At 35.9% G+C, this 23854-nt stretch overlaps 4 protein-coding genes across 10 annotated transcripts; 2 read left to right on the forward strand and 2 right to left on the reverse strand.

Moving 5' to 3' along the window:
- Positions 1–1550: 1550 nt before the first annotated feature.
- LOC105171372 (mitogen-activated protein kinase kinase kinase NPK1) lies at positions 1551–7342 on the reverse strand. Of its 2 annotated transcripts, XM_011092459.3 has the most exons (18): positions 6790–7341; positions 6658–6696; positions 6330–6395; positions 6124–6234; positions 5707–5787; positions 5529–5606; positions 5363–5445; positions 4821–4902; positions 4612–4712; positions 4394–4433; positions 4156–4215; positions 4022–4071; positions 3693–3918; positions 3339–3572; positions 2756–3066; positions 2603–2670; positions 2059–2161; positions 1551–1981 (listed from the first exon to the last, which is right to left on the reverse strand). In XM_011092459.3, exons 1-17 carry the CDS (start codon positions 7231–7233, stop codon positions 2061–2063), a joined length of 2175 nt encoding a protein of 724 aa, XP_011090761.1. In that variant the 5' UTR covers positions 7234–7341; the 3' UTR covers positions 1551–1981; positions 2059–2060. The 2 variants fall into 2 exon arrangements, with proteins under 2 accessions (XP_011090761.1, XP_088741693.1); XM_088885567.1 differs by lacking the exon at positions 1551–1981 and having other exon boundaries at positions 2065–2202; positions 6790–7342.
- A 1236-nt stretch (positions 7343–8578) lies between these two features.
- On the forward strand, positions 8579–13461 carry LOC105171373 (peroxisomal adenine nucleotide carrier 1). Of its 3 annotated transcripts, none has more exons than XM_011092463.3 (7): positions 8579–8901; positions 10327–10532; positions 10658–10814; positions 11603–11834; positions 12170–12316; positions 12417–12577; positions 12718–13461. In XM_011092463.3, exons 3-7 carry the CDS (start codon positions 10672–10674, stop codon positions 12995–12997), a joined length of 963 nt encoding a protein of 320 aa, XP_011090765.1. In that variant the 5' UTR covers positions 8579–8901; positions 10327–10532; positions 10658–10671; the 3' UTR covers positions 12998–13461. The 3 variants fall into 3 exon arrangements, with proteins under 3 accessions (XP_011090765.1, XP_088742288.1, XP_011090762.1); XM_088886162.1 differs by having other exon boundaries at positions 8581–8901; positions 10611–10814; XM_011092460.3 differs by lacking the exon at positions 8579–8901 and having other exon boundaries at positions 10217–10532; positions 10611–10814.
- Positions 13462–16115: 2654 nt separating this feature from the next.
- Positions 16116–19440, forward strand: APL1 (ADP glucose pyrophosphorylase large subunit 1). 3 transcript variants are annotated; one of them, XM_011092466.2, is made up of 15 exons: positions 16120–16439; positions 16537–16650; positions 16792–16965; positions 17114–17206; positions 17331–17414; positions 17509–17564; positions 17720–17813; positions 17892–18004; positions 18097–18169; positions 18289–18369; positions 18468–18554; positions 18660–18764; positions 18872–18978; positions 19067–19127; positions 19207–19440. In XM_011092466.2, exons 1-15 carry the CDS (start codon positions 16221–16223, stop codon positions 19306–19308), a joined length of 1563 nt encoding a protein of 520 aa, XP_011090768.1. In that variant the 5' UTR covers positions 16120–16220; the 3' UTR covers positions 19309–19440. The 3 variants fall into 3 exon arrangements, with proteins under 3 accessions (XP_088742001.1, XP_011090768.1, XP_088742002.1); XM_088885876.1 differs by having other exon boundaries at positions 16288–16428; XM_088885875.1 differs by having other exon boundaries at positions 16116–16439; positions 18468–18764.
- LOC105171374 (P-loop containing nucleoside triphosphate hydrolases superfamily protein) lies at positions 18923–23301 on the reverse strand. 2 transcript variants are annotated; one of them, XM_011092465.3, is made up of 11 exons: positions 22922–23301; positions 22642–22735; positions 22014–22127; positions 21803–21925; positions 21382–21486; positions 20873–21031; positions 20710–20778; positions 20451–20540; positions 19980–20120; positions 19714–19855; positions 18923–19353 (listed from the first exon to the last, which is right to left on the reverse strand). In XM_011092465.3, exons 1-11 carry the CDS (start codon positions 23179–23181, stop codon positions 19286–19288), a joined length of 1365 nt encoding a protein of 454 aa, XP_011090767.1. In that variant the 5' UTR covers positions 23182–23301; the 3' UTR covers positions 18923–19285. The 2 variants fall into 2 exon arrangements, with proteins under 2 accessions (XP_011090767.1, XP_011090766.1); XM_011092464.3 differs by lacking the exon at positions 18923–19353 and having other exon boundaries at positions 19506–19855.
- Between the last annotated feature and the right edge of the window lie 553 nt (positions 23302–23854).

Consider the following 23854-nt stretch of genomic DNA (forward strand, 5'->3'; position numbering starts at 1 on the left):
TGCACCCCTACCTGACACAGGTGGCGTTCCACCAAAAAAAAAAATGTATCACACTTGCTTTGTGATTAATTTGATTTGATCAAACATGATTCCAATATAAATTCTCTAGTGATGAATAATGCCACCTAATTTTGAGAATGTGGGAAAATTAAAAAAAGAAATCAAATTTCAAAAACATACTCGAGTAAACATCACATGTAAGTCGATCTTATATTCTCAAAATTAATTTTTGTTTTTTTCCTATTTAAATAGATGCATGTTAGACATGTTGCTGATGTGACAAATAATTATTTTTTATTAAAAGAAAGACGTCTCGATCGGCCTTGAGTGAAGAAATATATTGAGAAAAAAAATAATTCGCTTAACATTCGTGCAGTGTCGCCACAATTAACCACTCAAAGAGAGTCATATACAAAAGCACTTTGTCTAATATATTAGAAAAAAGACTATGAATACCCCTTCACTCTTTACTTAATTGAGATTTTTCATAAAATAAATAAGGAAGATGAAGTAAAAAACGCACATTAAATCAAATATAATTTTTCGTGATGTAGACCAATCCAAAATTCTCTTAAAAACCAATGATTTTATTATAGTGCGCATAAAATTACCAAAATAATTAGATTTTTGCACTTAGAGTTTATTTATCAAACTTTTTTCAGTTAAAAATATCTCATAAATCACTCCCAAAATCTTGCAAAAAAAAGGGTTTCTCCAGATGTTTGAAAAGAGGCAAAAGATGAAAAAGAAGTAGCACAACTCATCCCTCCAAACATCTGCTCTCGGGCACTTTAGTCACTACCAATATCTTTGAAAAAATCTCTACACCATAACACAATCAAATTCACATTGCCCACCACTTTTTCCAATTTCCAGAAAATCCCACTTACTTTCATTCTCCTTTATGGCTCCCCACTCCATATTCAAAGGACAAATGAATTCTAACAAACATATTCTTTTGACTTTTGGGCCAACCACCTAAATAAATCTTTTACATGGAAAGAATCTTGGCCATCATTTTCGTTTGGGTTTTATGATGTACATTTGTTGGGTAACAAATGTGGTTTTTAATCAAAGGGGTGGCTCTTGATAATGGTTCATGTCCCTACTATACCTGCATCAATCATCATCATCACCATCATCATCCCCCTGCTTAACAATATCATGTGTTTTTTTAATTCAAATCAAAGATGCACCGACAGACATTTAGCCGTTGACTGGAATCCCATGCATGATATCTGCTTCCATCCAAGAGAGAGAGAGTTGTAAATCTGGCAAATTTAATCTTGAGTTACCACATTTAATTTGGGCGTAAGAGATTATAGTCTTTGAGCCCCGTTCCAAGAAAGTTTCTTGTTCTCCTGCTGGATTAATTTTCTTCCTGTCTACAAATGGTGATCTTAGCATGTTGGGCTGAATAACGAGGGGAACTTTATCCTTCATGAAACAAGGCCCACTCAAAGACTTTATGAGAACGAAGCTGAAATTACTATCTATCCCAAACTCAGATCATATATTGAACAGAAAATGTGAACGATACATTCTCAATCTGTAAGAAATAGACACAGATATCACACATGCATCAAAACTATGAAGTCTTCCATCTGTATTTCCTTTTATGCAACAGGAGATATTCCAAATCCTTAGGAGAGAACAAATTCATAGGACATTTTCTTTCTTATATATATATATATAGGTAGATCTTTAGATGAACCACATTGACTGAATACAAGTGGTCATCTTGTTGGTACATGATATTATGACCAGGTACCCACTATGATTGTGTAGAATCTCCAAGAACACAAGCTCTATGCACAACTATGACAAGAAAACAAGATACACTTCCACCAGAAGCACTGTATTAAATTGATCGCTCAGAGGCAATGCTATCTGTTTAGATTTATTCAGACTCGTGCTGATGGAAATCTAATCCTCTGGAAGACAGGCCATTTTCTCAATCACCCAGTCCATGTCGCCCCAACTGCAATAGATTCACTTGCCTGAGAAGGGAATAATAATGCTAGTACCAACTTGATCATTCATTAGAACCAAACGTACATTTAATTCCCTGGAGATGCAAATCTTAATCGTTCTCTTTGTCGATTCAATATTTTGTCCTTTGGAGATGATGTTTTAGCTGCACCTGCTTGACGCATGAGCTCTACAATATGCAAAGTTTGTTGTCAAGCTTTAGCACACATCCTGAAGTAAAAAGAGTATGGCAATGGCACAATCAAGAAGACAAGATTACAAGCCATGAAAACAAAAACACCAGATTCAGTTGAATTAAGCACAGTAAATAACTAAGATCACTTCCAATGGTGAAATTACTTTAAGCCACTGCAAACAGCTATGTTGGTTTCACTTGATTTTCCATCTAGCAGCAGCTGAAGCTATAGTTAGTCCAACAATTTTGTTCAAAAAGATAACTCTATTAACTCAGGTAATGTATATCCAGACATTAGTAACCTGTGTCATGAAGAAGTGCAATCTTAGGAAAAGTACATTTCTCGTTTGAAGATTGTTCCCAAAACACATCCAAGATAAGGACCTCCATATGGCCATATAATATTTAACATAAAGGATGTTAGACACAACTTGCCTCTTGTCCTTTCAAGTTCTTCATCAAGTTCTTCTTTCCACTTCCGTTGTATCTCAGAGAACCTAGAGCTACAGGAAGACATGATCTCGAAGTTTTTAAGTTAGGAGGAAGAAAAGATTATACAAACTATATCAGGAAAGGATTTTTGCAGACCTTGGAGTAAGTGGCTCCCGTTGAGAGTCAAGAACCAGCTCTTTGACATCCTGAGAAGCTCCAGAGTTTATATCAGCAACGTTTGATACACGCCTGGAACCACTCCCAGGACTTGAGCTGTTCTCAACATCAAAGGCAGTAGAAAGTCTTCTACAACCCACCCTGTTGGGTGACCTACTTTTAGGAGGTAAGTTGCAGTTACTTGAAACATTTTCCTTGTTCCCAATACCAACAGGACTTGTAGGAGCAGCAACATTCAAAGAATTGTAGAACTCATAAAGAGGTGTTTGCAGCTTCGTCAGTTCCAAAGCCTACACAAATATTAGCACCGTAAGTTTGAATAAGGCTCTGTTCTTTTACCTAAGAAATTGAAGGTTGGGCGAGGGGAGAGAGAAAATAGAATTTTCGAGTAATCTTGGTCAAAATAAATTCTAGAGAAATACGAAGAAATTTCAAAGTAGGTAAATCGTTAACAATCTAAATGATTTGTTCAGTTGTACAACTTTAAGTGTCATATTCTCCTGGACAAGTAGAGGTGAAGCAGAACATATAGAAATGAAGGATTATTTTCCTCAGTAGATACCTTTTCAACTAGGAATGCTCTAATTTTTGATTCAGTCACTTCTTCATCATCTTCAGGTCCTGACTGCCCTGTCGGAAATGTGAAGCCATAATCCACCTCACCAGAACCTGAAGATCTATTTCCAGGCTCAACAATTTGACTGGAAAGAAACTCAGTTCCACTTTTAGTTAACTCAGGACTTCCATCAAACTGGCATGGCCAATCATCATTGGGCTCGGACATAGGATTAAAACTCTGCATAAAGAAGACCAGATTGAACTTCTATTAGCATATAGCCGTCTACGGCCGAAAAACATCAATCAGCACACTTGGGAAATATTGAGACTGAATCTAATATACAGTCTATTCCTCAACCTGATTACAATCATTAGAAACTAGAGTATGTTTGAACTTTGTGGGTGCACCAAGTACAAGATCATCATTATCATCAAGTCGACACATATCATCGTCAAAGATGACAGGTTGCCAAAGCGATCCTTGTTCAGATAACTGCTCAGGGTGAATGGTCGAGCATCTGCTGCTACCCAATTCACTGTCATCCTTCAAACCATTGCAGGACCTCCTTGCCTCTAGGTTCATTCTACAGCATATATAAATTGACAAATTTCAAAACAGTTCAAATAACAACTGATTTCAAGAAATGTACAAAAAGATATCCAAATTGATTTCCAGAAAGCACATACGAGCTCTTAATTTCAGCACCAAGTGTTGCCATCCGTTTTCCGGAACTTCCCTGTTTATCCAAATATTTAGCTAATTAGTTCACATGGTACCTACTCAGCTAAGAGAATAAATATCAAGAAATAAGCATGCTAACCACAAGTGAAGAGCGACGAACAAGATTGGATTCCCAACTTTCTCTAGTTACGAATGGATGCTGAAGATAACACGCAAAGGAGAAATACCATGAATCAACAATCAACAGATATCAATTCAACTGTGGAATAGAAAGGATGTAGTTGCAACACAGCATGAATTGTTTGTCATGCTCCCCCAGGGCATGATCGTGTATGCAGCTTACAAGAATGCTTAGGCAATCCAATGCTTCGTACTACCTTTAACAACTCTGATGCAGTCGGCCTCAGGTCTGGCTCCCTGAAAGAATTACAAAGTTAAATATGAAGTGTCAAGTAAGAGGAGAACTAATAACAGAATCCTATGACCCGTTTAACTTTCCTCCAGAGCACAATAAACTACCACCAGTAAAGCCAATCTCATAGACATAAAATGGACCTTAGGTAAAAGTACATGAAAGTATGTACAAAGAACATACTTCTGTAAACATTTTAACAGGAAGTCCTTTGCCTCAACTGAAAGATGATCTGGTATTGGTGGATGAGATTTGGTTGTCCCTACGTAAAAGAGAGCAGCAACCTAAAATAACACCAACTCTTAGAATCCAGTCATGCCAATGATAGTACAGGTAACAGTCAACTTCCAATTAATAAAATTTAAAATTCTATTGAAAGGTAAATTGTATACCTCCTGGTACTGCTGGCTCCAAGGAGCCTTTCCAGTAGCCATTTCAATAACTGTGCATCCAACACTCCATATATCTGCTGAGCTGTAAATTGTTAACCAGAAATAAATTAGGTTTGAGTTCAAGTGGTGAAACAAATAAAAGTTCCAAAATGGGATGCTTCTTGCATAGGAATCACTCTTGGAACAAGCAATACATTATTCTCTATGCAATAACTTCCTTGAAATGCAAGTGTACATTTCATACTAGGCCGCTGGAGTAGTGTTTCATCCATAAAAGCAACCTTTTTGGTGTTACCATTGAGAACTTCACTTACGAAAACTATCTAAATAGAAAGCAACAGTTTAGATATTTTGATCTGTAACATCTGTTAAAATGTCATCTGGGTAACTTAGTGCCATCAAACACTGTCATAGAGCTAATCTAATAAGAGATAATTTGTAAATTGTTTGTTGTTGTGTGCACTATTCAGATACACTGGCAGCAAGTCTACAGTAAATTCTAACTTCACTAGCTACAAGAACTGAGCTGTTTCTTTACTCACTAGCTGTGACCACTCTGAACAATAACTTCAGGAGCCATCCAATATGGAGTACCCTTCATTGATTTGGCACCAGTTATGGTGGCCTGCAGCAACATTCAGTCTGTAGTTATGATACAGTGTCTGCTAAAGTGGAATGGGGAAGGTAATAAGAGAAGGAAGAGCATACTAATGCTTCAACTTTCTTGGATGCTCCAAAGTCAGCGAGTTTAATGCAACCTTTATTGTCAACAAGAATATTTGCTCCCTGATAAAAATCCAAATCATCATACTCTGGAATTGAGCAATTTAAAGCTCCTTAAACACAGTGATATATTAGATATATTTATATATCAATAGAAAAATACCTTGATGTCCCTGTGCATAATCTTATTCTTGTGCAGGTACTCCAGTCCTAATAATAATTGTTTTGTGTACATTCTAATAACCTGGAATGACAATTGGAGGTGAAATTTAGAAAAATAGAACATTACTACAACATTAACAATGGTTCAAGTTCCATGATTATATATCCTCGTAAACATTGTTTGGGAATTGGGAGAACTTGCAAGATGCTTAGAAATTTGACATTTATGTTGAAGCATAAACTTTGAAAGCTGATACCATACAACAACACAGGCCTCATTCCCACTGGTACAGATTAAAAGAGAGGATTTAAGCTTCAAAATGACTAGTTCTCAAAAATTGAATCTGAATTTAGGAAATAGATCTAAGATATCTCACTACTATGATATTTTCTAATATAAGATAACATCAGCACTTACAGATTCTGGGAAAGACCCAAATTTTCCCAGGAGAGATGAAATAGATCCACCTGGCACAAATTCCAATAATATGTTCAAGGAATCGTCCTCTCTAGCAGTTCCCAAGTATCTCTGAGCAACAAGACAAAATGCACTTAATAGAGATTTTAACAAAACTCATTACTCACTAATTGATAAAAGCACAAAAAGAATCTATCTTGTCTCACCACAATGTTTGGATGCGAGAGATTTTTCAATAGATTCACTTCTTTTTCAAGCTCCCTTATATATTCCTAAACAAATTCATCAAAGGCATGGTCCGTCAAATTCAATATTGTATCTAACATAATAGATCAACTGGACATTTGTGCACCAGCAAACAGATTTTGTAAAAAATTAGCTTTTTACATTATATAATAAATATGAACTAGATAATCAATGCTGCAGAAATCATTTAGAGTAGTGTCAAATCAATTTAGAATCAATTGGAATTACACAAACAGAATCAGCATCAGCGAATATCACCAAAAGTCAGCACAAAGAAAATGCCATTACTTGTGTTTTCTTTGAAGCACTATTTCCAGCAATTGCAACCTGAATTCAGAAAGAAAGAAAGCAGTAAAGAAACAAATCAGCAAATCACAGCCCCATTTGCAGGAAATATATTGCAGAATGTGTAGAAGCGACCTCTTTCACAGCGAGCAACTCTCCAGAATTGAGGTTCATCCCCATGTGAACCCTCCCAAACGCGCCGCATCCAATCAACTCCCCCTTCCTCCACCGGATGGGAGGCGGCAAGTTGGTCTCCTTCTTCTTCCTCGATTGCTCCTCTTTAACAGCTTTTGACGTCAGCACTATGCAATTTCTATCCCTAATTGCCGGTGGCTCATCTTCCGTGCCTTCTTCCATCGGGGGAAGTGGCTCCTCCATCGGCGGCGCTTCCTTCACTGTGTTTCGCGGCGGTGTCGCAATGGGTGGCAACGCATGAACTGGAGGCTTAGCGAAGAGTCCGATGCGCGATTTCCGGATGCTCGATCCGATTTTTTCCACGAATCCTCCAAATCCGGGGGATTCTTCACCTGAAGGCTTGAAAACTAAGGATCGGCGAACGGAGCCTATGAAGTCTTGCATCGCCGGAGAGTATGGGCTGTAAGTTAAAGAGGACTTAGGGGTAACAACGTAGTGAGAAGCAATCTTACGGCTTATTTTATTTTCTGTCTGTACTCATTTCGGTGAAGAGAGAGAAGAGGGAAAAAGAAGGTTTGAAAATTAAAAAAATGGAAGAATAAATTGTGATAAATTACGATTTGCACCCCAATAATTTCATCTAATTGTTTTTCGACCCAAAGAATTTTGAAAGTATTGAGGAATGAGCCGTTGTAATGTTATCAGCATTTGGTCAATGTTATCTAGAATCTATGATTAGATTTTGTGAATCATTTCAGTGGGCTTAGGCCCAAGTCCAAAGTAAGCACACGTGACTTCTTTATGTGGGCTTAGGCCCAAACTGTAAAGGAAATACTGTATATTAATTTTGTACTACATTTCATATAGATACTCCATTTATATAAAATCTGTCATCTATATATTTAAAAAAATATGGAAATAGAACTGTCTAATTTTATGCCATGTAAGGCCCCCTTTCGAATCCCTCTTTATAGTTTCCATGTTTACATTAGGAAATTTGAACTCTTCAGTTGGTATTTTGGTTCTTGACAAGTTTGGGGATGTAATATAATATCTTTGTGGGTTTATTATATGAATCCAAATCTATACCCATATTCAATATTGTTGTTAAAAATAAAAAATATGTAGTACCTGTATTTTAAATAAATCGATACAAGAGTTTGACTCTTTAATACAAGATGGGAAGGTCATCGTTTTATCTTTCCATTACACTTTATAAAGTGAAATATAAGTGGCAATTTTGAGCACTAATTTCTCATTCAGCAAACATTGGTTTTTGAGAAATTAAGCATACCAAAACCATCTACGTTTTATGTAAATTATATTTAATCTAAAATCATTTCAAATTCATTAATTAGAACCCATTTAATTATTGATCAAAATTTGGTACACATTCAAATCTCTTAACTGATTTCCCGACAAGTGCACAATTATAGAGGTGCCATCCTACTTTTTTTTCCTTAAGAACTTTGATTATATATGTAATTCACAAAACTTTAAGGTGTCGTTACTTTCTTGCCATAAGGAATTTTTCCATATAAGTTAAATTTTCTAGAGTATTGATTTCTTCTTAATCAATTATATAATTTTGAAAAATAATTGAATTTAATTTATAATTAATTTAGTTCGACCAAATGAAATATAAGAAAGAATTTTCCTTTCTTCTAACCACCTTCCAAATGAAAAACACTAAAAATTGGTGGACACAGTTAAATTTGGATAGCGTAGGGTCAGTTCTCAATCCCATGCATCTCCCATAGACTTGGACTTCCACAAGCTCTTCTCCTTCCCTTGAGAAGAAAACAACCACATTCTTCACACTTAACCTCTGAAAATCATCTAACTCAATGCATATTCCTTTTCTTTCTAACTACTTCAAAATGGCACTGTGTACCAGCCGGCTGTCAATCGGCACTCTTCACGCGCTTACAACTACGCATCATCAACAGAGTATGGCGGCTTACAGGGCTAACTGCCTTGTTAATCATATGAAAATAAGTGAAAATAGCAACTATGCACTATTTCGCTTGCGTAGCGCCTTCAAAGACCTGCCACGGAAAGCCGGCAAGGTAGAGTTCTGGTTCCCTCCCTAGTCGACGACTCGCAATCATGGTAAGTATAGTTCCATACTTGGCGATGGCTAATTGCTTGGGTAAACTTTGTAGTTGGATTTATATATTAATTGAAATAAAAAATACAATATAAGTTGAAATAAGTAAATCCAATTAGAATCAAGAATGGTATGAGAGCATTTCAGTTATATCATCTTTTTTAGAGCATCTCAGTTATATCATCTTCTAGTAGTTATTAGAAGAGTCACAAAATTTATTGTGGTTAAAAGCATTTTATTGTATGAGATATGAGAAATGAGGAAAAAAAAATTAATTTGTATTCTGAAAACGAAGCAAATTATGCGACTTTTTCACTTTTAAATCATGTAGTTGCATTTACACTATTAAGTATAAAATATAAGGGATAATTACACTCTCCTCCATTAAAGATTGGTGTAATTACACGTAAACTCCCTATAATTTAGAAAATTATATCTAACACTCCTAATGTTTGCTACTGTCTAACAAATAAGTCTCTGTATTGGTCAAAATTTACTGAATTTGTTGATATTAACAAAAAAAAAATTGAATGAAAAATAAGATTTACTCTCCATTGGCTTATTATCAACTTAATTATATCAAGTCAAATAATTTTTTCGGACTAAACTACCCTTAAATGGTGGAAATATACCACCTCATATGCATTAACGCGTGAAGACGTATGAGGATAATTTAGTCAATAAAATGATTTATTTGACTTTTAATAAGCAAATAATAAGTCAATTGGGGATAAAAACATATTCTTTTTCCAATCTTTTTGTTAATATCAATAATTTTGGTGAATTTTGATTAATTGAGGGACTTATTTGTTAGACGAAAACAAACATCAGGAGTGCTAGTTGTAATTCTCAAACCACAGGGAGTTTAAACATAATTACATCAAATTTCAAGGGAGAGGAGTGTAATTATCTCAAAATATAATAAAAAGCTTCCCTAATAATATTAATCATAATTTTTAGGACGAAAATACTTTTATTCTTTAGCTCTGTTTATTACAGTCATTCCTCTCTAAGATAGTTTGTGTTCTAAATTTTTTTATTAAATATAAATTGAGTTCAAAATTCATAATTTCATAATTAAAATAGAAATCTGTAGAAACTCTATAAGCTTACAATCCTCACGTTGTTTATATAATTATTTGAAAATTTACATATTTTGTCTTTTATGTTGTTGTATATCTAAACACTTGTATGCGTATAATTTTTTAGAAAATATTGTCCATGCAATTTAAAAATATATATTTAGCTTTTGTATGTATTGTTAAATATACAAAACTATACATCTAATTAATCGATAATATTCCATAATTTTATAAGCAATTATTTTTTATACTTTAGAGGGGTGAATGCAATTTAGACATATTTTTGAAGAGTATAAAATATATTTAATCCATGTGAGCACAATTATTCACTGGGTTTTATTTTAGTGTTGGCGTTTATATATGAAATATGGTGGTAAGTAATAACTGCTGCGGGAAAGGGACCCGGACCAGCCAGGCAATTAGCCCATACTCTCTCATATTTCCAAATCCCAATACGATTAGTTGACTGCCCACCCACGACAGCGATCAGAGGCACCTCTTCCCTATCCCTCGCTCCGGCGAATCTATCCACCGTTAACGGAAGAATCGAGGTTTGTTTTGTCCTTGCTCTTCTGCTTCTTTTTTCTTTTACGAATTCATTTGCTTGATCGGTGGGCGACGTGATCTAGGTTGCAAAAGACCGCAGTGTAAAATTTTTAGTTGTTGTTTGGGGAAGGTGGGAGTTTTTCAATGGCGGTAGATATGGAGTCGTTAGTGGAGGCGACATCGGGTGCGGTAGGTGCGCTAGTCAGCACCACCGTTCTGTATCCGCTCGACACTTGCAAAACTAAGTACCAAGCTGAAAATCGAGCTCATCAGCACCAAAAATATAGGTGACTGCTCCTTATTATTATTTTTAATTTGTCCTGATATTTACATATGAATATATGTATATCGTGATTTTGCTAGATTTCAGTTCGCTGATCATGCTGGTGATGCGTACCTTTGACCCATGCTTTTCATTGTATAACGCTTTCTTTTTTCAGTTTTTAGTTTTTTATTTGTTCCCTGTGAAATTCCTGCGCGGTACATATGCTAGAAGCAGCGAGTCACTTTAAAACCAGTGAAATTGAACGTTTCTTAGTTTGTTGATTCAACCATATTAATTTAATATATTATATATCCAAAAAAATTAGGCAAATGGAAGGAAGATAATGCGAGAAATTGGAAGATAACTAATAAAAATATTCGAGAACTACAAAAGTAGATCTTTGTTATCACGTTTGGAATAATTTTATGGTAATTCTTATTAAGCTAATAGGAAAGAGAGACTGAAATGATAATATGCATAGCATATAGCGGCTGTTTTTTGTTAAAAAATTCTTTCTTGGTACTGTTATGTGTATTGGAAATACATTCCTCTGTATCTTATATTGCCAAATCTATGTAAGACACCAACATAAGGTCCTATTCTTAGCTTTCTACTGCTAAAAATGTTGTCTTTTGCTCACTTGTCTAGATTCACACCTTGAAGTGTATTCACATTCTCACATGTTCATCTTTGGATCTGTAACCATGTCTGACAGCCATTCCTGAATCCTTGCAGCAATGCTAATTAGAATGTGCAGATAAATATCAGTATTGAGAAGTTAATCTGAATAGATTGCTATTGTTTTGACAGGAATATTTCAGATGTCCTCTGGGAAGCAATTTCCAAAGGTCAAGTACTTTCACTGTATCAGGGCCTAGGGACAAAGAACTTGCAGTCTTTCATTTCACAGTTTATCTACTTCTATGGATATAGCTTCTTTAAGAGACTGTACTTGAGAGAAAGCAGATCTAAATCTATAGGAACTACAGCTAACTTAATCATCGCCGCTGCTGCTGGTGCATGCACAGCCATAGCGACACAGGCAAGTCATAGTTTCGTTGAAATTCTGATTTTTATATGTAAAGGTCCACTATTCATGTTGCATTGTGGTTGCTTGTTGGTGGTTGAATACTCACCCAGTAAACCTAGTTTCTAAGATTTTTCATAGGTTCACATCTCATTCTATGAACTTGGTCACGCATATAAGTTTATGACCTATTTTTTGACGCATTGCATAGCAAATCAGTATGTTCTAACAGATCTTCTTTCTTTTGTGTATTTAAATAGCACTTGCTCAGGATTAGTTATGCTCTTATCTTGACTCCTATCTGATTTGTAGCCTGTCTGAGTATCCTGAACTGAATTTAGTTTTATCAGCCTCTTGATACAGCATCTTCAAGAATGCAAACAAGTGATTTTGGAAAATCTAAAGGGTTGTGGGAATCTCTCTCAGAGGGCACTTGGGGAGATGCTTTTGATGGTCTTGGTGTTTCCCTTCTTCTCATCACAAATCCTTCTATACAGGTAGGCAACTGTGCTTTCTCTGCAGAATAATTTGTTACTTTAGAGGTCAATAGAAAATCTGATTGAAGCGAATTCTGATTGTAATTATAATGGTATGCAGTACACCGTATTTGATCAGCTAAAACACAGAATGCTAAAGGGGAACATGACGAAACAAAAAGATGATGTATCATCTCCAAAAGCTCTTTCTGCATTTTCTGCTTTCATCTTGGGTGCAGTCTCAAAATGCATTGCTACTTGTTTGACCTATCCAGCTATAAGGTGAAGATCTATCTCCCTTTTTTCTTACCATCCAACTCCGTTTAACTCTTCAAAGACTTGCATTCATGGAGGAGTTTAGCACTAGGACCATTGAGACTTTTATTCTTTTCTTTTGTTGCTAAAATCTGGACAATGGACAGGTGTAAGGTGATGATTCAGTCAGCAAAGTCGGATGAAACTGAGGAGGGTAAGCTCCAACCAAAATCCCGTAAAACATTGTCTGGAACAGTCCATTCCATCTGGGAAAAAGAGGGGATATTGGGTTTCTTCAAAGGGTTGCAGGCACAAATGCTGAAGACTGTCCTAACTTCAGCATTGCTTTTGATGATAAAGGAGAAAATTGCGAAGACCACATGGGTCCTAATGATTGCATTAAGGAGGTTGATGTTGATAACGAGACCCAAGATCAAGAGCTCTTGAAGAAATCTTGGCGTAAGTCCAATGTAAATAAAGGGACACATATAGGGTATGCCACATGGCCAACCTCTTGGTAAGTGCACTAAATGTGAAGATGTTCCAAAATCCGAACTTTGAACCACATTGATTCTGCTTGACTGTATTCTCATGATAATCCATCTGAAATAAGGTTAGCAAGGATCTTATACTAGTTACTTGGAGGCACACGCACAGCATAAAACATGAGATATGCGTCACCAGCCTTCTTTACTCTAGTTCGAATCACCACACCACAATGCAAGTCATGTCTCAAGCATGCATAGACTTGCCTCTGAAAGTAGAGGTTTAAGTTTTCGTTTCCCTTAAAGAAGAGACAAGTTGTTGTAAGTTTCTAGCCCGTCCGCGAACGTGTTTTCTGGGTTTGTATTGTCCTGTAGTAAACCCACATGAACGTTGTACTCAAATTTATATAGTTTCTATTCCTCAAAGGATACATCCATCATGATTGAGAGCCATTGCGGACTCTCAAGATTTTCTTCCCAATGTAGCCCAAAAAAAAAAATCTTAAAAGGTTCAAGGGAGGAACCAATAGAATATTCTTAATTCTATGATGCAAGACCACGTTAATTTTGTGTGAGACACATGCAACCTCTCAAGGAGTACGTTGTAAAATTTGAGATGGAAAAGTATTCTGTCAGTCACGCTACATTCACTTAATAATTGGGATAATTAAATTTATACCTCTTCACCTATTGTTATTTTATACAACTCATTCTTGTCTTTTGAAAAATTATAGAAACCACCTCTAGCAACTTTTAAAGTTCAAAAATGCCTTTGTTGATTAGGTCAATCTTTAACATAAATTTTCAAGGACAGAAATGCCCTTAGAATGTTTTTTGTAATTATCAAAAAATAAAAGATGTGTCAAAGTAATATTTATGAAAATGAGTCATATAACCCCATATATTTTTTTTATTATTTAGACTAATTTTTAATTTAAATTTAAATTATTTTATTGACTTTTGTTTATTGAAATTCCATATAAAATTACACTTTTTAATAATTAAAATACTAAATTATTCAACTAATATATAAATAAAATTAGTTAATAATTATAAGTTTAAATGAAGAAAATATCACAATTGCATAAATTATTTAAAATTATTAAAATTAAATAATTAGTTATCCTCTATTTTTATTTATAACTAAATTTTACTAAAATAAAAATAAAAAAAATTATGTGTTTTATATAGATTTAATTAGAATTAATAAAATAAATTATTTTTTTAAAAAATAATTTATTTTATTAATTCTAATTAAATCTATATAAAATACATAAGTTATTTTTAATTTTAATTTTAGTAAAATATTGATGTGCGTAAAAATACGTTGGTCAAAAAGGTCCAAGCGATCCAAAAATAAGAAAGAAACGAGAGGCCCGAAGGCCCAAGAGGACCTGTCAAGTCGCCTTGGCGGGTGGCCTCTAGAAAATAAATTGGCAAAGGGGGGATGCACAAGATATCCATATTTTCGGACCATGATCAAAGCCCAGTAAAACATTCGGCCCATAAGGCCCGCGTGACAGCCCACACTACTGTGGCATCTAGTTGGCTTAGGTATCAGAAGCCACCTTGAAACCACATCAACCCTAGCAAGACATCCTTGATGACTAGGACTCCTTGCAGACAAGGGAGGTCCTCAAAGCTCTAGATTCCTTGACAGCTTGGACCCCCTAACTTGGAAATAAGCATTCAACAACAATATTAACAGAAGAGAAGAACGAATTTTAAGGCTTATCCAAACAGTCTACATCCACTTTTTCCTGAAATGGAGGAAACGTTCATAGTCCTATCGGAAGAAGGCACCCCCTATAAATATAGGTTTACTCTTCCATGCTGAGGGCACTTCCGGACACCTTTATGAGACCTCCCACACCTTCTAACGTCTTCCAAACGCCTTCATGAGAATCTCTAACGTCTCTCATACCTCTTTTATTCTCTAAATCATCTCTCTCACTCTCTAAATATCCCCTAAGCACTCCACAAGCATATTATCAAGTGTTCTTAAACTTTTCGTCGACTTTATTCATCATATCTCGATTTTGATACATTTATTTACCTTTTAGCTTTATTTTATTTCAAATTCAATACTAAATTGGGCGTCAGAGTGCTAACATCTTTTTTGCAGGACCCCTTTCAGAATTTACATTCGCTTGGGACCAAGTTCCAAATAGTAGTCCATGTCCATTGGACCAATGCTTTTTTTGAACACATCAAGTTTAGTCATATATGATAATTGAGGATAAATAATCTTTTAATTTTAATAATTTTACTAAGGGATAATTATATATTAATTAAATAATATAATATTTTAATTATTAAAGGGTACAATTTTATATAGAGATTTAATAAAAAAAAGCTAATATAATAATTTACATTTAAATTGAAAATTGGTATATATAATAATAAAAATATATGGGATCATATTACTCATCTTAAAAAAGAATATTTTGATACCCTTCTACTTTTAATAATTACAGAAACACCCTTAAGGGCATTTCTGTCTTTAAAAAATTATTTTAAGGATTGACGTATTCAACATTTTTGAGCTTTAATTAAAGAATGTCAGGGGATAATTTGTGTAATATTTCAAAAGATATAGATGATTTATGTAAAAAATAATAAAAAAAATATTTAAATGTAATTATCCCTTAATAATTCAATGGTCATATGTAATCACAACGTGCAAAATAATTTTAAAGTTCCACCAGACGATAACAAAAACAAAAATGTACTTAAAATTGAGGTATGAAATCTAATTGGTTAATAACAAAATACCGAATAATATCACATAATAGTTAGGCCCGATTACAATCTCGAATGAAAAATGAGTAGCACAAATCTGTGGCAACGTTGCCTTATCATGATCAATCAAATTTAACTATATTACACGTATATTATAAATTATAGTTCTTTTAATATTTAAATAAGAATTAATTACATAATAAATGTAATGAAAAAATTTTACCAAATCGAATATAGAGTAGAATTTGCAAAGTTCAGATGCGACCAAAAACAGAATTGGTGGACATAATTAAATTTGGATAACGTGGCTGAGTCAACCAATGGCATGCATCCCATGTAAGCATATTCCCTCACTCCTCTCCTCTGCTTCCTGGTAAACTGCTTCATACTTCATTCACATACCTTAAATGTGACTTCCTCCACTGCCCAAGTAGCCGGAAAAAATGGCAGTCACAGCCAACAGCCGCATCACCCTGGCAGCCACCGCACACTTAGACTGTGCCGCCCGATTGTATGGCAGAAAGGGGAGGCTGGTAAAGTTCTGCAATGGAGAGATAATGGGAGAGAAGCTGAAATTTGCACCACTTCAGCATAGGAACAAGAACAACTTTAAGAGTTCTGTCTGCATGTCACTTACAGCTGATTTTGCAGGTGAGACTAAGGTGAGTTTCTTGCTTTTGTTCGACTAAAATGATGAAATTGGCAGCTTAAACTCCTCAAGACATGGCCAAGTAATGAATGATATAAATTTGTTGGCAGTTGAGGGACTTGGAGATGGAGAAGAGGGATCCAAGAACTGTTGTAGCAATCATACTCGGAGGAGGAGCAGGCACCCGTCTCTTCCCGCTCACTAAACGTCGTGCCAAGCCTGCCGTGAGTCTAAAATATCTGCTTCTTGCTAAGGATTCTCAATGCAACCATTTTCATATGTTGTAAACTGGCAACCACCGTGATCAGAAATTAAATGATATTGTAACTTTTAACTATTTTTGTGTTGCTCAAACAATGTTTCAGGTTCCCATAGGAGGAGCATATAGGCTAATTGATGTGCCGATGAGCAACTGCATCAACAGTGGGATCAACAAAGTTTACATCCTCACTCAGTTCAACTCGGCATCACTCAACAGGCATCTTCAACGTGCTTATAATTTCGCGGGTGGTGTCACATTTGGAGATGGCTATGTTGAGGTAAATGTTCAAAGCTTACCTGTCTCACGCATCAGCAGTTGTCACTAGCTTCAGACACACGCTCGATAATCTGTTGGACAGAACTAATCAAGATGATACATGTGAATTCAGTCAATCAAGACTGCAGAACTTCTTTTTCTTGTTTCAGGTTTTGGCCGCCACTCAAACTCCAGGCGAGGCAGGGAAAAATTGGTTTCAAGGGACTGCAGATGCTGTTCGGCAATTCCACTGGCTTTTTGAGGTATCAGTTCTAGTTTAGATGTCTAATGTGAAAATTGATCCCATTATCATTCATCACTAAAAAGAGGAGCAAGAAACCTCAATTTTCACAGTATTAATGTGATGATGTTATTCGATGCCCATAGGATCCAAGAAGTAAAGATATTGAAGATGTTCTCATTCTATCTGGTGATCACTTGTACAGAATGGATTACATGGACTTTGTTCAGGTAAGCTACGAGCGAAAATGTAAAATGTAAGAGTATTGCAGCTGAAGATTATATGTTCATGGCATTACACTGGATAGCATTCTGTTTTCTGCAGAATCATCGACAGAGTGGTGCAGATATTACTATATCATGTTTACCGATAGATGACAGGTAGACCTTCTTCTTCTTCCTCTTGCCTTGGACAGGATTTAATGTTAATAGACTAATTAATAACTAAGACTTTTTGTATAATCCTTGTGGCCTTTGGGGATTCCTTGGAATACAAAACATTAACATTTCAAGTAATTTATCTCTTTTCATGATAGTCGTGCCTCAGATTTTGGTTTGATGAAGATCGACAACAAGGGAAGGGTAATTGCATTCAGTGAAAAGCCCAAAGGAAATGATTTGAAGGCAATGGTATTACATGCCCAAACACACAGACTTTCTCTGAGCAATTGTACTCTAGATTTGAAGTTAACTCAGTATGCATTTCAGGCAGTGGACACAACAGTTCTGGGACTCTCACGGGATGAGGCAGAGAAGAAGCCTTACATAGCTTCAATGGGAGTTTATGTCTTTAAGAAGGAAATACTTTTGAATCTTTTAAGGTAATCTTGTATCATCTGACCCTTTTGAAACATTACCTCCAAGCCTCATCAGAACATGTAACATTAAGTATGGTTTGTTTCTGTCGATCCAGATGGCGGTTTCCAACTGCAAATGATTTTGGATCAGAAATAATCCCTGCCTCAGCTAGGGAATTCTATACTAAGGTCTCATGAATAGTTCATCACTGCAGGGCTTTACATGAGATTCTGACTATATCTTCAAGACGTCTGCTTCATATCAATAACATACTTCAAACTAAGTATCTTTCTGGAAATATTTGCAGGCTTATCTATTCAACGATTACTGGGAAGACATTGGTACAATTCGGTCATTTTTTGAAGCAAACCTTGCTCTTACTCAACATGTTAAGTTCTCCAGATCACGAACTTCTCTGCCTCATATGCTTTCATTTGTGAACTAACGCTGGGCCCATGTTTTCCTCGATTTGCATTAATATTTCAGCCACCAAGATTTAGTTTCTATGATGCAGCAAAGCCAATCTACACATCCAGAAGAAACTTGCCACCATCCAAGATAGATAATAGCAAGGTTATTATTACTTCTGGGCTTCACTTAGTTCCTATGGATACTGGTCATGCTGAAGATTTTCTTCCATCTTTCATGCACAATTTCCTGAAGTTTGTTCTTCCGCAGATTGTTGATTCAATTGTATCACATGGAAGTTTCTTGACCAATTGCTTCGTCGAGCACAGTGTTATTGGCATCCGGTCGCGCATAAACTCCAACGTTCACCTAAAGGTTTGGTTTCGATATTCTTCTTTCTTGATTCTTGACAAACTTCATTTTGTTCTTGATATTGTCATCACGATGAAGTTTGACCTAATTAAGGTTTCTGATATTTGCAGGACACAGTGATGCTTGGTGCTGACTACTATGAAACTGATTCTGAAATTGCCTTTGCTTTATCTAAGGGGAATGTTCCTTTAGGAATTGGAGAAAATACAAGAATCAGGTACAGGCAATTCGGCTTCTGTCCCTCAGTATTACAATTTCCTATTGAGTTCTTTCTCGTCTCACATCTTCTGCTTTATGTTATGCAGAGAATGCATTATTGACAAGAATGCTAGAATTGGGAAAAACGTAGTCATTGAAAATTCAGAGGTAAGTTCTTCCAAATCCTTCAGGATATCTTGCATCAGAGTGGAACTGAAACTTGTTCTTTCCATATGTTGATTTGCAGGGAGTGCAAGAGGCCGACAGAACTTCAGAAGGATACTACATTCGATCCGGCGTGACAGTCATTTTGAAAAATTCAATAATCAAAGATGGAACTGTAATATGACATTCCATTTTTGTCTCTCTTCTGCGGGGTGAATATTCAAAGAGACTGAGAATCATGAAATAGCACCCATGGTCAGAAATTCAGATTTTTTTACATTAATATGAAAGTTTCATAGTATGTTCAGAACTGGAACTCGATCACTGGTATATGCTTCAGTTATTTGTTCTTTTTGGAAAGAAGTAGATGCACAACCAACAGAGAGAAACAAGATCAATAACTATAACTAAATACCGAAAAAGTGATTAGGTGGACTTATTTCCAACTTGGAAGAAGACAACAGCATTTAAAAGAATAATTCTTCACAATGAAACAGTAATTCATTTTCAAATCTCTGCAATACAAAGCGTTCTTCTGCCGTTATAATGCTGGTAACAAAACATTTACTGTCTGAAAACGGCTTCCTACCTGTTCTTCCAGCACGATGAAGATAATTGATAGCATCTCTTGGAAGATCAAAATTATATATATGAGTTGTCTCAGGCAGGTCAACCCCTCTAGCAGCTATGTCCGTCGCAACTAGAAGATAACCTCCTGATTGCTTGACATCCTGTGATCAAAACATAGAAATATAAGACAGAAGAAATACTAGACAGCACAGTAAGATAAATCTCAAATTTTCTTCCACCAAACAAGCAGAGGACAATTTGAGAGAAGGGACTAATGGTAGTTACGGATAATGATGTCGCTCGTTGGTTGATATTCATGTCTTCCTCTAGCAGAACTAATTCCAAGCATTCTCCATATGAAGTTTTCAGAAATTCAAATAAGGCAGTTGTTGGTGGAGCATTTCCAGCTCTCTTTGACTTCTCTGACTGCATATCAAGGACAAGATGCCGTTAATCCACAATATATCCCATACTTGAATTTGCGCCTCAAGAACATATTATTCTAAGATGTCACAGAAATAATCTGACTGGTAAAATCCAAATTTCAGTTTTGACCAGCATTACCATAACACTCAATATTGATACATGTTTCTGAAGGGCAAAAAAGGCTTTTGATTATCCCAATGGATGGTTACATTTATTAAATGGAGCCTGATTCAGGGGTAACCCTTCTTTTAGTTCATACAGTGCTAGATATCCTACCAACAAAACTAGATGATATCAGTCAACAAAGTTGAGGGTGTTAAGAGAACTAACTTGCTCTCCAACAAAAATTATAGCCGACTTAGGTGCATCTGACTGTAACAAATGTAGGAGTGTTGAATTCCTCTCTCTTTTATCACATACCTGACAGAACAAAATAAGAGATTCTAGATTACAAGGGAGTAACTGTGAAATAGATGGAGAAAGAAATAGTATGAGAAAGTAACTGTCAGATAAATAAAAAACCCATGTAATGAAGATAAAGTTATTTAATTATCAAGGTTCATTTCAAATACGTGAAGTATTTTCTTACCACAAATCTATGATATAAGCATGAGGGCATAGGCTCAACTGGATTTACATGGACATGGACAACGTCAGCCTGTTGTGATAAGTGAAGCAACAAAATATACACAATTAGGACATGCTGATGCCAAATGCAGGCAATTATGGGTAAGTATAAATAATTCGCAAACCTTGGTCCATTTCTGCTGAATACAGTCATATAAAAATCGTCTATGCTGAGGAATTGAGGCACTAGCAAATACAGTTTGACGGTTATTGATTGATGAGTAGGTAGTCAAAAGCTTCCTTAAAGAACTCACTTCTCTGGAAGAATTGAACATAAAATCAACCTACACATTGGGCAAAATATTATGCAGAATACAACATGTCCTTCAATAGTCAAGACAAAGGCATTACAAGTTCTAATGACAACACCAATAAGAAGTCAACAAACTAACAAGTTGTGAATGTTCAGTAAACTATTGAACCAATGAACATTTAGTAGCCTGAAACAATTTTCCAAGTTGCTAATGTATAATTAGTTCCAGAAGTATATGAACCGTAAAAAACCCCAAAATATCTTCTTCATTGGTCATTTTGCACACACTGGGGAAAAAGTGAATTTTGGGATCTTATGTGATAGAGTATGCAAACTTAAATGCAAAGAAGAGAGATTAAACAGCGCTATCATTTTCGGTACCTCATCAATGACCAACACACGCATGGTGTCCAACTTAAGAATTTGCTTGTCAAGCATTTGACAGAGACTCCTCAAAGTAGCAATTACTATAGCTGGGGGTTCCACCTGTCAATAGAACAGGGTTTTACAGGCTCTGTTAGAAAATCAATATGAGAAGCTAACTAAGAGTATTATGAAAAGAGATTTTCAATTGTTGGTTGTTGATGCCCCTTGAAAACACCAAGTAATAAACTGGGAATCTACAACATTCCAGACAACTACTCTTGCATATAATTACTATTATTGGACCAGTTAGGACCTGTAACAAAAGACAATTCTTAAGATTCCAGATGGTTCATACAGCATCAGGCACCAGTTGTTCTGAAAGCAGCTCTAGCTCGTGTGTCATATGACAGATGTGATTACAGCAATAAATTATTACCTTTAACCAACTCTTATGTCTTCTCAATGTTCCACCATCTAAAAGAGCCATCACTGTACATGACCTCTGCTCCGAGTCAAGTTCTGGATATTTTGCAGCCAGCATACGTGCAACTTTCGTAACCTTTCTTATGGTAGGAAACAAGATTAATTTTTCATAAAACTATGATTAACTTTATATGGAGATTAGAGAAGCAGGTAAGAGCATCTACCTGCATGCCAAGTTCTCTCGTGGGAACAACAATTAGGGCCTGCACAGATGACCTTTGTGCATTGACAACTGAGTATATCAGAAGTAGGTATGCTAATGTCTTTCCTGAACCTGTCTAGAAAACCAGAAGCGCAACAAAATAACAGTAGCTTCATCAGCTTTTTTCTGGGGTTGCTGAAATAATGAACTGATGGCCAAACCAGTTATCAACAAATACTGAATGCTGTTATCTTTCATCAACTAAATTTCACAAAGTGCTGGTGTACTTCACGTTTAATGTAATTAATGCCTAGTATTCATTATAATACAACATGTATGTTGGTTAGGTGAATTTAACACACTGTTCAGATCCTTGATTGGACCATTCACCATTCAATTGCATCATATTCTCCTTTTGCAAGAGAAACGGAAACTACTAAATTCAATAACTTTTTGAATTATATCATATATTACGGAGAAAGAGATGAAATAGATACACATTTTTTTTCCTTTTCTTCAGTAAACAACCAAAATGAACGCTTCCCTTGTTGCTTTACATGCTAAAATCAAAGGTCCAAACTTAAGAACCTATTTTCAATATCCCAAAACAACAAACTTCAAAAACCGAAAGCACACAAGAGTGTATTGACCTGAGCATGAATCACGCAGTCCCGCCCAGAAAACAACACCGGCAACGCTTCACGCTGTACGTGCGTTGGCACAATATATCCAACCTCCTCCGCCCTGCAAATAAAAAAAATAAATTGTCATCAAATAACATTCTAAAAATACTATCAGAATCGGAACCTGTTCCAACTCAATTAATTTGATTACTCCAATCAAAATAACTGTTAAACCAACACAGAATCAGCATTTATCCGGAAGCTGTCATATCTCCATCCAAACTCAAGAGAAAAGCAATAAACTTGCCTGCGGAGCACGTGATCGGGGACGCGACCCTGACATAGCTCGCGCAGCCCGGAAGAAGTGTTCTTCGTGGTTCCCGCGTCGCTTTGTTCTACACAAGTGGGACTGATAGAACCTGATATTGAGAGACAGCCCACCGTACGGTTAATGTGGTCGGAAAACAACGAGAGCTTGCTGTTAGAGCGAGTGAAGGGAGGAGAGAGTGGTCTCGCCGTGGAGGTCCATGGTAAAGAACGCAGGTGCGGCGCAGAGGAACACGCCATGGGAGAAGCACTGAGGGAATGAGGATGACGCCAGGTATAATTACTTTGGTGCCCTTACAATTCAACTGTTATTTTGAGTTGAATTAAAGACGCCTTCAACCCCAAGCGACTTCAATTTTGCGTCTGTTCTCAACTTCACGTTTTCACATGTTGAAATGTCAAATCAATGAGCCCACTTAGGCAAATTGGGCCATTTGTATCTACCTTTATGAGCGAATTTAGGATAATTGGGCTTTTTGTAAGCAGGCTGGATCCTAACTAGGCTTCGTGGGCCATATTGGGCCGCCTTACTATCCATTACCCAAATATGCATTCCTAGGTCTTCCTATTTTTCTAGTCAAATTAATAGAAAATACAATTTACATTCTCATTTAATTAAAACAATAATTTCATTTCGTACTAAAAATAGCTTTTTGGGTTTGGGTATTTACATATAATACGATTTCCCCCCAAGAATTGGGCTATTATTGGTAATATTCTAAACTTGGAGGGTCACAAAGAAAATTACCTTTCACCTACCGCACTTTTTCACCAAGAACAAGGACAAGGAGTGTCAAATCAGGGAGGTAAAGTGTCAAAATAGTGAAATATAGGGGTCAATTCGCAATTTTTCCAAAGTGAAAAATATAGTCTGATTCATTCCACCAACCGTCTGAATAAGTAAACGGAAATA

The sequence above is a fragment of the Sesamum indicum genome, linkage group LG10 (assembly GCF_026168435.1).
Source record: "Sesamum indicum cultivar Baizhima isolate 11 linkage group LG10, ASM2616843v1, whole genome shotgun sequence".
Classification (NCBI taxonomy): Eukaryota; Viridiplantae; Streptophyta; class Magnoliopsida; order Lamiales; family Pedaliaceae; genus Sesamum; species Sesamum indicum.

Excerpts from the sequence above, each read along its gene's own strand:
- APL1 (XM_088885875.1), top strand. The coding sequence starts at position 16,221 with ATGGCAGTCACAGCCAACAGCCGCATCACCCTGGCAGCCACCGCACAC. Across the intron at positions 16,651-16,791 it reads AACGTCGTGCCAAGCCTGCC|GTTCCCATAGGAGGAGCATA; the intron begins GTGAGTCTAAAA and ends ACAATGTTTCAG. Across the intron at positions 17,565-17,719 it reads TGTTTACCGATAGATGACAG|TCGTGCCTCAGATTTTGGTT; the intron begins GTAGACCTTCTT and ends TTTTCATGATAG.
- LOC105171374 (XM_011092464.3), bottom strand. The coding sequence starts at position 23,181 with ATGGCGTGTTCCTCTGCGCCGCACCTGCGTTCTTTACCATGGACCTCC. Across the intron at positions 22,128-22,641 it reads ACTGCGTGATTCATGCTCAG|ACAGGTTCAGGAAAGACATT; the intron begins GTCAATACACTC and ends CTGGTTTTCTAG. Across the intron at positions 21,926-22,013 it reads CGAGAGAACTTGGCATGCAG|GTTACGAAAGTTGCACGTAT; the intron begins GTAGATGCTCTT and ends ACCATAAGAAAG.
- LOC105171372 (XM_011092459.3), bottom strand. The coding sequence starts at position 7,233 with ATGCAAGACTTCATAGGCTCCGTTCGCCGATCCTTAGTTTTCAAGCCT. Across the intron at positions 4,713-4,820 it reads GGAGCCAGCAGTACCAGGAG|GTTGCTGCTCTCTTTTACGT; the intron begins GTATACAATTTA and ends GTGTTATTTTAG. Across the intron at positions 3,067-3,338 it reads GAGCATTCCTAGTTGAAAAG|GCTTTGGAACTGACGAAGCT; the intron begins GTATCTACTGAG and ends ATATTTGTGTAG.
- LOC105171373 (XM_011092463.3), top strand. The coding sequence starts at position 10,672 with ATGGCGGTAGATATGGAGTCGTTAGTGGAGGCGACATCGGGTGCGGTA. Across the intron at positions 11,835-12,169 it reads GCACAGCCATAGCGACACAG|CCTCTTGATACAGCATCTTC; the intron begins GCAAGTCATAGT and ends TAGTTTTATCAG. Across the intron at positions 12,317-12,416 it reads TCACAAATCCTTCTATACAG|TACACCGTATTTGATCAGCT; the intron begins GTAGGCAACTGT and ends AATGGTATGCAG.